Source organism: Pelecanus crispus, chromosome 5 (assembly GCF_030463565.1).
Source record: "Pelecanus crispus isolate bPelCri1 chromosome 5, bPelCri1.pri, whole genome shotgun sequence".
Classification (NCBI taxonomy): Eukaryota; Metazoa; Chordata; class Aves; order Pelecaniformes; family Pelecanidae; genus Pelecanus; species Pelecanus crispus.
The window spans coordinates 44,945,194-44,958,560 of NC_134647.1; the positions used below are offsets into that span (position 1 = coordinate 44,945,194).

At 45.5% G+C, this 13,367-nt stretch overlaps 1 protein-coding gene across 1 annotated transcript; it reads right to left on the minus strand.

Annotated features, from left to right (window-relative positions):
• Positions 1 to 3,270: 3,270 nt before the first annotated feature.
• C5H21orf58 (chromosome 5 C21orf58 homolog) lies at positions 3,271 to 12,828 on the minus strand. The gene is made up of 8 exons (XM_075711192.1): positions 12,769 to 12,828; positions 11,146 to 11,203; positions 9,232 to 9,299; positions 8,387 to 8,530; positions 7,802 to 7,916; positions 6,295 to 6,434; positions 4,375 to 4,547; positions 3,271 to 3,349 (listed from the first exon to the last, which is right to left on the minus strand). The coding sequence occupies exons 1-8, from the start codon at positions 12,826 to 12,828 to the stop codon at positions 3,271 to 3,273; spliced, it is 837 nt and encodes a 278-aa protein (XP_075567307.1).
• Positions 12,829 to 13,367: the final 539 nt, after the last annotated feature.

A 13,367-nucleotide genomic window follows, 5' to 3' on the forward strand; every position in this document is an offset into this window, starting at 1 on the left:
TTGCACATCCTAGTTCCCAGTACAGCAAGGGCCAGCTGCTTCCAAGGGGATGGGGAGCAAGCACCACACCACGCTGCGCCACACTCATTGCATGCAGTGCCATGCAACAAGAGGACATGCAGGACAGGGTCAACAGGACCCACAAGCAGGCCCAGGCCCTAGCTTAAATGGGACTGCTGGCCTTGGGGAGGGCACATGTCCCAGGTAGGGCTGGTTGGGGTTATTAAAGGCTATAAGTGCCCACAGGCCCTGGCACTGCTTCTGAACAAGTTGCCACTGAAGACCATCTGCTGGGTTTCTCTGATTGTCCTCGTTTGGGCTGGGATAGAGTTAATTTTCTTCCTAGTAGCTGGCATAGTGCTGTGTTTTGGATTTAGTAGGAGAAGAATGTTGATAACACACTGATGTTTTAGTTGTTGCTGAGTACTGCTTATGCTAGTCAAGGACTTTTCAGCTTCCCATGCTCTGCCAAATGCACAAGAAACTGGGAGGGGCCACAGCCAGGATAGTTGATCCAAACTGACCAAAGGGCTATTCCATACCATATGACATCATGCTCAGTATATTAGCTACAGGGAGTTGGCCGGGGGGCAGCAGTCGCTGCTTGGGAGCTGTCTGGGTATCGGTTGGTGGGTGGTGAGCAATTGCATTGTGCATCACTTACTTTGTATATTATTATTCCTATTATTATTATATTGTTATTATTACCACTACTACTATTTTACTTCATTTTATTTCAATTATTAAACTGTTCTGATCTCAACCCAGGAGTTTTCTCTTACTCTTCCAATTCTCTCCCCCATCCCATTGGGGCAGGGGGAGTGAGCGAGTGGCTGTGTGGTGCTTAGTTGCTGACTGGGGTTAAACCACGACACTGATCTGTGTAGCAGTGAATTGATCCACACTATCCGATTGACTCACACACACCCAGCAAAGAAAACAGAAAAGAGAGGGCAAAGAGCAGGGTAAGTTTTACATAGTAAATAAATTACTCATTAATTATTTTCAGACCACAGACAGCACACCATTAGCTTCCCAGCAGTGACAGTTATTATTTGGAAATATCACACACAGCACCCTTTGCATACCTGTCCATTAGGCTTTAGAGATTACTCCACCACCCTGGCTTACCAATTTGATAGCAGCACTTTAAGGTATGCCAATTAATTCATGGACTCCTGTGGATAACACAGCATACAGTTATGTAACTAAAGCTGGTCTCGTAATACTGCTTTCTGGACAAGCAGCCTCGGCCATGGTCTGTGTACCAGCTCCGGAGGCAGGAGGCACGGACATGGGGGGAAGCACCCGACCTGTTGGTGAGCAGTGCTATGTGGTACAGTAAACGGGCCACAGTTTGAAAGTTTTTCTTTTTCCAAGACGATACACATCAGCTTCTTGGTGCCAAACATGACTCCTTAGCTACTGACAATAGTTCTTGACAAACCAGACTAAGCTTTGCTTATCAGGGACTATCTATGCCCAGCACAATGTCTTTTCTTCTGGGCAACCATTCCAAACAAAATTTAGGTCCCTGGTTTATCTTCATCAGATTCACTCACAAACTGCGCCAGGCAAAAACAACGTAAAGACGTTCCCCACTTTAAAAACAGCAGAAGGTGGGAAGACATTGAGAAAGTGCTGCTAATTCATTGTTTATCTTTCTGTATTAAACACAACCAGGCTGCTGAGAGCATGAAAAAGTATTGCTTGATTAAAATGCTGAGCAAGCCTTCCAAAGAGTCCTAAATGAAAAAAAAAAGAAAGAACAGGGTAGCATGGGCTTGGACTAAAGCCTGCCCTCCTAAAATTAGTGGGAAGAGTAAAGAGGGGAAAGGTGTTTGATTTATGTTGCGGGAGAAAAAGACACGCCAATACCCAAGGAAGAACCTCAGAATTTTTTTTTTTTTTAAATCAAGACTAAACCCTAATTATATGAGGGAGAGGTTGAGAAATAATGAAACAAATATACACAATTCCAGGCTGCTTAAATAAGCCTCCAGTAGCTCTTTGAGAAGAAAACCATGGGTAGCTTTGTAAGTGTGAGATCTGGGAGAGACTGAGAGTCAGAGCCCTCCTGGCACCGAAAACGTGGACTGCGGTTAGCTGGGGGTAGACATTGTGCTTCCAAGTTCAAACCCGATGACTGCAGCAACAGATTTCTTTCTGTTCTTCTCCACTGAGAACTATTTATCCAAATAGTGCATAAAGCCAACTCATACAGGTAGGGCAGAGTGCTGGTTTTCAGGAAAATCCAGCACCAGGATTTTGCTCTGCTATGCAGGTAACTTGCATTTGGATCGTTCCTGCTCATCTTTAGTTCCCTGGATAGGTAATTACTGTAGGACAAGTATATCTGTGAAGGAGTAAACCCAAAAATGCTGAGGGAAGAACACTTCAGGCTGATGAGGTTTGGTGACTAAACCCTCATTCAGGCACACTGTGTGTTTACATTATCCTCCCCAGGAGGACAGCAGCCCCCTTTGCAAGGGGCATTTCCTCAAGTTGCAAATGAAGGGGATTCTCAGACCTGGACCTGGGTCATTATTTTCAAGGGCTCAGGTAAAACTGGTGTTAAGATTATTTCAGCTGCTGTGGGCTGCCAAGCCTGCAAAACATTTTGGGATGGGTGTTCTAGATTCTGTTAAGAGACAGCAAAAAAAGTGGTGATTGCTTGTGGTTGGTCTGGGCTTGGAAGATGAGAGGAAACAACTGAACTAGCAGAAACGGGTGAGCAGACCACAGGTGCACAGTATGTTTGTTCTGAACATCTGCAGCCTTTCTCCCGCTCACTTCTTGTACCAACAATACACAGTCATACAGACATTAGGCTGTTAATCAGACAGATTCTTTAGGAACTGTTCAAATACAGGTTGACCTCAGCAATGCTATGGTCCACTTGCAGAGGAACACGCACTGTCAGTATGTGGGCCACCTGCAACAAGAAAAATGGCTTTATTGTGTTTGGTAATAGCCAACAGTGCATGCTTGCTGCAGCTGCAAAAGGACAGTGTAGATGTGCCAGCTCTCATAATTCATGGTGGAAGGTAGCTAAAGAAGAGGAAGATGACAGCTTAAAAGCCATGACAAGATCTTCCTTTGCTAATTTCTGCAAACAGGTAATTGCACTGATTCTGGAAGGAGCCAAGAGATCTTTACCAGTACAGATTACAAACCCATATAAAAGTGAAAGGGGTAGAAAAGCTTACCCCTTATAATCCCATTAGGTAAATAATCTGTTCAGGAATTCAAATCCCATGCTAAAGAGGGTCATACAGATACTCCTGCCAGCAGGTTGTCCATGCCTGAAGATGTAGCTGCCTCCATCATGTCCTCCTGTTCACCAAGGCTTTGAAAGAGCCATAGCACAGAAATAAAAGCTGTGTTCTGATCAATGCAACAGTGAGCCCCCATCCCAAAGTTTCCAGCCACCCCACTACACTCTAGCAATGTGCATTTCTTTACCAGCCTCGGCATGTAAGAACATTCTAGCACCACTGCTTCTATGCCTGCTTTCTTGCTATCCCCTCCTGACGTGCTCGGCAAGATCAGTGCTTGCTCTTGGCTCAGATCCTTGCCCAAGGCCCCTCCTGCCATTGGCATTCACATGAGCAGACTACTTTGAACACTAGTCTCACACCTAGGCACTCACACCTAGAAAGCCGACCAGGACAAGCTCAGGGATAGCAGGGAAGGCGTAAGCAAGTGAGCCTCTGGAGGAGCCAGCTGCTGACCTCTGCTAAGGGCTCAAGGGCTCTACAGACCTGGGGACAGCCTGGGGGGAAGTCCATCCATTTCTGCACTTGAAAAAACACCTGAACTGCAAGCACAGGCCTATCGCAAAGGCTCAGCTTTATTTCTGAGTAATCCCCTCCCTTTGTACCATTTTTCTTAGCGAGTGGTAGTAGTTTTTTTCCCAGGAATTTCTGATTAGCAAATGTGCTTTAAGAACATAAATCCTACTGGGAACCTTAGCCTAAACATAAAGCACATGCAGCCCTTATTTAGCAGGTGTCTGCTGGGTTCACAGAGAGACCCAAAACCCAGGGTAACAACCACTGCAGGGCGGAGCCATGCAGCATTGCTGGGTGGTGGCTCTGTGTGGCAGGGACACAGCTTGCTATCATCTGAGGACCTTGTCTGATCCTCATGTTTATTCCACAGTAAGCAAGGGTTAATTACTCAAGTTACAAGATTGAGTGTATCAAATCATCACTTAACCCACCTCAGTCCCATTGTTGTGTTCAAGACAATATTCAGGACTGGCCTTAGTGAAGAACCACAAAGGCATGGGATTGTCTGGTCTACCTTGCTACCCTACTTGTGCAGGAAAAAAAGGCTAAAAGTTTACGTCATGGCTGCCTGTTTACTTACATAGGCAGGGTAGGGAGAATGCTGCTGGTCCAACGATGTGCCGTGGATGTGGATGGGAAGCCCCCATGGGGCACTGGAAGCACCCCTGTAGGAGGGTAGTGGTGGTGGTGGTGGACTGCAGATGGCCTGGGCCTGTCTGCTTTCACAGCCAGAGGAGCAGCAAAGTGCAGGTCCTTGTTGGAGAGAGGCAAAGGGCAATTTGTGAAATCTGTGCCTCACAGGAAGGGTCCGTGGCTGAGGGGCTGGGTTCCCACTTGGCCACCCCTTGGTAAAGGAACTCCTTCAGCATGTGTCTGGATATGGGTTTTACAGGCTCCAACATAGAAGGTCCAGCAAACATCGGTGATGTCAGATTTCACTTGATATTCAGAGGCACTCAGACCCTACTCCCCCCAATTTATCCCACTAGTCTACATCAGGGAAACGCACAGTGACAGGATGGCCTGGGGCGGAAGGTGGGGACCAGGGGGATGCATGCTCTTCCTCTGCCATTCTTCCCTTAGGTGTGGGGTCCTCCACAGAAAGCTGCAGATGAGTCCACTGGCTCTCCCAGCATCAGTGTCTGCCCCAGACATCTCCCTCATGGCAAGGGGAAAAGAGTATTCAAAACCAGAAATTCCAAAGTTTAAGGAAAATAGAAAAGGGCTTCCAGCTGACGCAATGCTCGGCACAGCTCTGACATGAGGAAGAGCCAGCACTGCCTACCATTTCCACAGCAAGTCCACCCCATGACCATGGCTGATGAAACCAGCGGGCCTCTCTGTGCTGTGGGTGGCCTCCATCAGTGCCCTGAAACATGAGAGCTGGCAACTGCTGTTGGAGGCTTTCTGTCCAGGGCAGACATTTGGTCCCAACAGGTGCAAAAATCCATCAGCTCCCTCCAGGCTATGGGATGTGCTACGGAGGAGGATTGCATTTCCTACCCCTCTGTTAAACTCAGGGCTCAGGGGCTTTTAAGCCATTTGTTTCTTTTGCAAATAGCATGTGTAAGCAAAAAGGTGTGAGTGAGCTGGGCAAGGGCTGCAGAAGCGTGGGAATTACATTCTCAGCACCCAACAACCTTAACATCTGAGAAAAAGAAAACAAATCTTTCGTACTGCACAGGGAAAAGACATAGTTAGCTTGAAAATGGAGGGGTAGGAAAAGTCCAGGGGAAGTTTTTGCAACATTGGTACATCCCCTCCTCCCCAAAGATCAACTGGCCTTGCTTCTTAGGTAATAAATGCTACAGAGTAGAGACTAGAAATACATTTTTCAAAAGCACTTAAGGACGCTAAGGAGCTATATCACCATGTTAAAAATAGCTTAGGAATTGGGCATCTAAGGATATGCTCAAAATTATCTACCTCTTATCAGGCACTGGACATGTTTTAGAAAAATCTTTATAGGGATCTACACACCAAAATATCTTTAAGATCTGTCCTTTCAGAGCTCAGTAGCCATTGATTTTCAGTGAGACAGGAACCCGAGCAGTGGGGCTCCAAGTATGATCACAAAATCTGTGCTTCAGCTCTAGACCATTTCAAACTGCCAGGTCAAATTTTACCAATTACAACAATCGTAACACAAATATTGGCCTGCTGTTTGCAGCAAGTGGACCAGCGGCAGCATACACCCAGTATAGATGTCTTCCATGCGTAGTCTGTTAGTGGTTCAACTGTACAGGACAGAGCTGGACTGAACCCAGTTTACACGTGTGGAGGAAACACTCTTCCATTGCGTCCTGTCACAGTTCTCATCATGGTAGAGAGGCAGGCTGTGCTCTGCTCAGTAACAGTCTTCTGGTGCAGTGGGTTTGAAAATGCACACAGCTGTTAAATGTCCCTTTCTGCATGTTGTGTCCAGGCCCTGCACCCTCCCAAGGACATCAACCATTGCCTTGTGTGAGCAAGGATGCCCTTCAGACTCCAGTGTCATTACCTGCTGTGCATGCTGAAGCAGGGGAGAGCTGGCTCCAGCAGACTGTGTGAATGCCATCGGTGGCAGAGCCTTCAGCATCATGTTCTGCATGATGATCTGGTGCATCTGAGCATTCTGCATCAGCATCATCTCTACCATGTCTGGGAAAATATGTAGGAAGGAAGAAAGTAAGAGCTTTATCAGCAACTGACAAGCAGCAGAGGCGTCTCAGTAAGAAGTGCCCTCCAGCATACAGACTGGTCACTGCAACCAAGACAAAGCTGAAAGGGACACGTGAAGAATATCAGCGTTATTTGGCTAAGCAGTGCAAAATCAATGTCTATGAATAAATCTGTTCAGACCAGCTTTTCTGTTTCTCCTCCCTTCTACAAGAAAGCTGCTGTTGAGCATCTTCTGTCTGTTAGTTTCCCTACAAGCCCACCCCTCTGGCTATGCTGACTGGCAGGCTGGAGAAAGGCTGAGTGCTAGAGCTCTCTCGCTTACTCCAGCACGGAGCAGCTCCTTACAGCGCTTGGTCTCTATTGCTTTGCCTCAAGACCATTGCTTTCCACGTGAGACGTTTCCTCAACTTTACGTGATATTGCAGTGCCACCTTGAGAGTCCACTGCATGTGCATCAAATCTACTTACCATGATCTCTGGCTCCTAATCACAAAGGACCTGTGCAGTGGAACTAATTTGCTTGGGGGTGGGAAGGAAGGAGGGAGAGGGGAGGGGGGCAGAAATCAAGGCAACTCTCTTTTTCTTTTAACTGGTCATCCCAAAAGTAGTTTATAAGTATCAGCTCCAGAAAAATCATGCATGAATTGGGACTATTTTGTTTACAAAGATAAACTCTAATTAAAAAATTCAAATACTTAGATGAAGAAAAAGCTGGGAAATACTGCAATTTCATGGCTGAGGATTTCTCTGTGGGATGAGAAACCTTTGGTTGAAGGGAAGGGAAGTCATCCCAGGTTTTTGCTCATGTATTACTTCACAGTAGCATCCACCTATGTTTAGAAACAAACTCTTTTTATTGGCATTGCATTATATTTGGAACAGCACTTTCAGCTGTTCTGTCTTTTCCAAACATGGGGCATAATAAAAGCCTGTATTGTTCTGAGGAGATTGAACAGCAGGTTAAGAGGGAACAGAAGAATAAAAACAGATTTTAGAAACCTGTTTATTAATTTTGGAATCATCCATGTACATGAGTTTGACCTTGTTAATATTACTCAGTGCCTTGGGTTGAGCTGTTTTGCTTTCCCAAGCTTCCCCAGCAGCTTAACCTGGCTTTGCTGAGTTTGTAGTCTCTTTTTCTTTAGTTTTAGCAACAGGAGTTTGTCTGAAAGCCTCTCAGAAATGATATCTAGTCCATTTATGGAGTGCAATCCCCACAGCTCCAGCAGCAGCCCGGTCGTGAAACAGCACATCACTAGCTTGGATGCCATCCCGTGCCCCCTTCCACTTGCCGTGGCACCTTGCCTGCCCTATCTGAGCTGGCTGCTAGACAGAGGGTATGTTACCTTCTTTAATGCTTCCGGAGTGGGGGGCTGCAAAAGGCTGGGCAGGGGGGATCTGCGTGATGAGGGGAAGTGGCTGAGGTAACTGCTGGATGATGGTGGCAGGCTGAGGCGGCATCTGAAAAAGAAAGGAAAATTGAGAAGTTGGGGTTGGTTTTGGCCAGCTCCCTCATCTTTGGGAGGGGAAAGCAGTGGGTATCATCTGCCTGGACTTCAGCAAGGCTTTGGACATGTCTCCCATGAGATCCTCATGGAGAAGCTGTTGAGGCTGTGGGCTGTACAAGCAGACAGTGATGTGCATTGGAAACTGACTGAACAGCCAGGCCAGAGCATGGGCAATCCTCCCACTCCTTTTGCTACCTTGTTCCTACAGTAAACCATTCACACTGTTCATTTTCTGCCTTATTTGTAAGATGATTTCCCTTAGATTTTGCCTAGGGCAGTAAGGGTCCCATACAACAGCAAGAGGTGTATCTTCCCTTTCAGTGGGATGAGCATTTCCATATAGCCCCCAAGTCCCTCCACCTGCAGTTGCTGTCTCAGGCAGGCACAGCACTAGCAATGTTTCCTAGGAGAGAGGATCCTTACTGTCTGCTGGATAATCCTCAGTGGCTCTGCTTGGGGAGCTGGAAAAGGTATCTGGTAGACATGCAGGGGGGCAGCTCTGTGGTTATAACAGTGCCCTCCAGCTGGTGCAGGGGGCTGTGAAAGCTCTTCCAGAAGTTGCTGCTCCTGCAAAATCAAGTATCTTCTTAAAGAAAACCTGGTCACAGAAAGTGAAAGTAGTCTCTGGACTAAATGGGATGAGCCCTTGGGAACCCGTGGCAGGGTGCAGCCTTGCTCACCAAAACACTGCTGCAGAAACTTCCAGCACTGCTGCATCTGGCAGGCAGACCACAAGGGAGCACTGCATGAAGGGAAGCACTCAACCAGTGGCTACGTGAGTGTAAAGAAAGTTTTTCTTCCCACATGTCTCTAAGCCATACAGTTTTCAGCACAAGCAAAAAGGAATGGAAAAAAGCAAAGAACGAACACCAAAAGTCTGGTAAAACATTTCATTAATGGTTGGTACCCCCCCCCCCCCAAACTAGGAACAGTTACTACTGTCCCTATTTTGGCAGCATTAGAAATCCCCTGTTTGCATTTTGGCGCCACCCCAGAGAGCTTATGATACAGCAGTTCAGGACAAACAGAATCAACCCACCAAACAGAAGTGGGTGCAAGCTTCGTTAGCTGTAATGAGGGAAGACATACTGCTCTCCAGCCCCTCTCCCTGATTGGCTGGCCCAGCCTCTATACTCTGAACCAGCAGACGAATGAATACTGCCCAGCAGAAGAACTAAAGGACAGGAAAGAACTGAATCCACATTGGCAGTGGACGTGCAGATAACTTGGCCCTTTCTGTTGTTTCTGTCCACAGAGAGGGCTCTTACCCTAAGCTCCTGCAGGAGATCTTTCCTTCGCTTTAGGGCACTTTGGAACATATCCTCACATCTGTTCCCTGAAGGAGGAAAACTCCATTATCTTCTCAAAGGATCACAAAGACAGAGCTATCATAGCACCTACATTATGAGAAAACATGTTGTAAGATAGCTTGACTTCTTCCACAAAAGTCTTTAGGCTACTTTTCTTGCCAAATCCACGAAAGGATAATGACTTTATGCCACATGCAGACACAGCTGTTCAGCAGGTCTATAAAGGCAATGCACTTTCTCTGAAAATAAACTTTTAAGATTGCTCTTTAAACCCCCCTTTTAGCCTCCTGGCTTAGAAACTCATTTCAGCCTGAAATTTTCTAGATATACTCTGTACATGCAGAGGATGATTGTGCAAAGTGTAAAAAAAGTTTGTTGTGACACATCAAAACAAACTCAGTTTTGAATGTCAACTTTTCTGTTTCCTTTTTGTTCTGAACCAACTTCCTTTTCAGTTCTTCTCACATACAACTGGTTTTGAACTCACTTGAATGAAAATAAGAAAGAACCTTTTCAGATACATTGGACACATGCCTGGCATCTGCTCGGAAAAGCATCACCTCGTATTTTGAAACTCTAAGTTTTTAAAGGGATTTTTAAATTTTGGCCACAGCATTGAAAGTTCCCAACTCTTTGTGCATCATCTCAATGAATATGAACCCAGAGTACAATCTAGAAATATTACTGATCTTCTACTAGTGGACTTTAATCCATAGATAATATGATTATAAACACTGGATGTGCCATGCAAAGAAATGAATGCACTGCACATAGCACGCGTAGCTTCCATGGGAGTATTGTTGAAGGGAACACACTATTTGTATGTGAAATGTCACACCAGTCTTTGAAACAGTTTGATGAAGACACAAGTTATTTTAAAACACCCTTATTTATCAACTTTTAGCTGGTTTGCTGGCTTTTATAGTGAATTGCCTAAACTTTGGAAGTTTCATAACCATGCTAGGATTCCTGACCTCTCTGCCCAAGCCAAAGTCAGAATGTAATTGCACATGCATGGTTTCCTGGTAAAATGGTTTCCCAGCTCTTATCAACACAGTCCTCAAGACCAACTCTTTCAGTATAATGATTTGTTTCATAAGCTGAGTCACATTTTTTTACACTGGAAACCATGTTCTGGTCTGCACAAGACTGCATTTGTCAGCTTCAAAGGTGCAAAACAGTATTAGTAGTGGACTGTTCCTCCTGCCTGGATCCCTCAGAGACACACAGCCATCCTAACGACTCCTTTTCAGGATCAGCAAAGCCAAGCATACAGCTGGACTACAAGAAGAGCTCACTCCTAGGTATAGGAGCTAGGACAAATAGGATCACAAAGTAGTTTGCTCCAACTGAACCAGCATCCACAGCTGAGAGGCTGCAGAGGACACCTGGGCAGGAGGTCATTCTTATGTCAGTGCTCAGCTGGTTGATCATTTCCCTTTGTCAAAGAAAAAAGTTGAAGACATTTAAAAGATAAAATGTAGATAGCTGCACAGTATAGCAAGCCAATTCTCCTTTCATCAAGGCCGCTAAGATTCACCGGCTTGGTTAGGACTGAGACTAGTATACACTAGAACTTGCATTTTTGCTACTTTCAATCCCCAGGGCTGCATACAGATTTAGATATGCAGGCTGAGCTGGGGCAGCACTGACTCAAGTTCAGAGTCTCCCTCCTGCCCTCCAGACAATGTCCCTGTCACAGAAGCCAAGACAGAGCAAGTTCTGACTACCTAAATGCCCAACCACTAGCATGCAGCTTTTATGGAGGACATGTGATCATCTAGTGTGACCTACTGAGGAACGCATGCCTGAGAACATCGCTAAGCCCTTTCCATATTATGTCCATAATTAGAACAAATGCTTCTCTTTTACTTGCAGCTGGGAGAGGTGACTCCATCTTCTCCAGATTCTCCTGTTCATTTTCTAGTCTCTGTTGGTAGAACCACAACAAGAACTGGTTATAAGTCAGGCAGCAAAGCTCACAACAATTTCCAACTTTACCTTACAGGCATACGTTTGGAATGGAGGAAATAAAGCAGAAGTGGAGACAAGCAGTGCTTCTTAACTGCTAAATCACAGCTAGTGAGGGCTACAAGAAGTATTCATAGAAATATGAAATGTCTCACTACAAATCTAGTTATGGTAAAAGAATAGTCATGCTTCCAACTGCCCAGGCTATCCCAGACCTGGAAATTGATAGCATGGTGAATCAGGAGACTTATATATCATTTATTTAGTAGGGCAGAGACCTGGATCATAGGAAGAACTTGATGCTGGACAGTTTTGGGTATTTGGTGCACTAATAGGCCTAAATGGCCCTGACCAGCCTCACCTGGAGCTTCCATCCACACCTACCACTCATGTGTCCAGGAGCTACTTTAATCTCAGCTCTAGGTCCTCAGTTCCTACCTGAGCTATGCTGGATGAGTGCTGGTCTGCAGCTCAACCACAGCCATGCCTGTGACTGGCCATGGATCCTATTAACCCTGATCCCAGCCTGCAGACACTTCCCCAGATCGCCTTGGACCTGCCTCATCACCATGAGCTTGCCTGATAAATCTGGACTTTTGGTTGAACCTGGCCACCATCTCTGGCTCTGCCCTGCTTGCCTCACTTGGGGGCTGGCTGCCCAGGCCCCGCTCTGCTGTCTGTGTTGTTGTGCTCAACTCCTTGCTCCTTAGGGAGCAGCTGGCCCTTGTTCCCTGATGCTCAGAAATTAGGGACATTTCGCTCATGCACAGGCTCTTTTCTTGGTTCTGCATGGCTCCACACTTGTGAAAGTTTTGCCCTGAAATGGCTGCTGCATCTAAGACAAAAGACTCTACCATGGAGACAGACTAGATGCCACTTCCAGCATTCACATCTCCAGGCAAATTGTTTTTCCTTCCAGACAACTCTTTAAATGGCTTCTGGAGGACACCAAAGCAGAATATCCCCACTAGTGGATGCCAGATGTGCTGAGGGTAGAGGACCAGAGCTGAGCAGAGAACCCTGGGTACATTAGTGTGTGGAGTCACAACAAAGAGCTACTGGCGTTCTGTGCAGCACTTCATGTGCTTCCACTGAAGACCTGCCTATGTTTCACCAGGCAACATATCTTATGTGAAAGCAGACAAAAAAAAAAAGACATGAAATTGCCTTAAAACAATCCAAGATCCTCTTTACCCAAAATTTACTCCTAAACTTTGCCTGTCGCAAACTGGTTTTGAGCCAACTGATGACATCTCCCATACAATCAAAGTCATTTTAACTCTATTTTTAATTTACTGTAGGTCCATGTAAACTTGTGCAATGTTATTTAAGAAAGTGACAGTGACTGTAGCACCACTGCACATTGGTCTGCCTCTGCTTGCACAAAGACAGATGTTCTTAATTGGCTGCAGATCCTCTTTGTATCTCAGTAGAAATATAATTATTTAAAATATAATGTTAATGCTTAAACATGCAAGAGCAAAAAGCAGAGCAAAGGTGACCACTGCAGAATTATTCCCTTACCTTTTCTAGGAGTTTGAGTTTCAGTCGTGTCAGGTGATCCACAACTGACGGATCTGTCATTGTAGTAGTCTCCTGGAAAAGCAGGCAGGCAAAAACAGGTTAAAAAGCTAAGCAAAGGCAGATAGGTTTTCAGTGGTCATTTTTTCCCCCCTCCACAGTCTTCATAGAAGAATAATTCCATTATTAAAAAAACCCACACAAGATTGTGAGCAATTAGGGAAGAAGATAAAAGCTTCAGTTTCACTCCCAGGTAAAAATGAGTACACATGCAATGGTCACAGAAGGGTAACTCAGGGTGAATATTTTTCTGTTCTTAATGGTTGCTAGCCTTTCCCCAGCAGCGGAACTAAGCCTGGCCCTCTGTGTTGTTAGTGTCTTCTAAGTAGCTCAGAGTTTTGTGCCTGTAACCTGGTTGCTAAGTTTGTAGTGTCAATCCTCAAACTAAACAAATTAATCTCCAGGTGTAGAAGCTTATGTACCTTTTGTAATGCAAATACCCAGCACATTAGTGGACAAGAAAAAAAGAAATAAAAGCCAATCGTTCTTTAACATAAACCCAGTGCTAGGGGTCAGATTATATGATCTTGCTGATTGATACC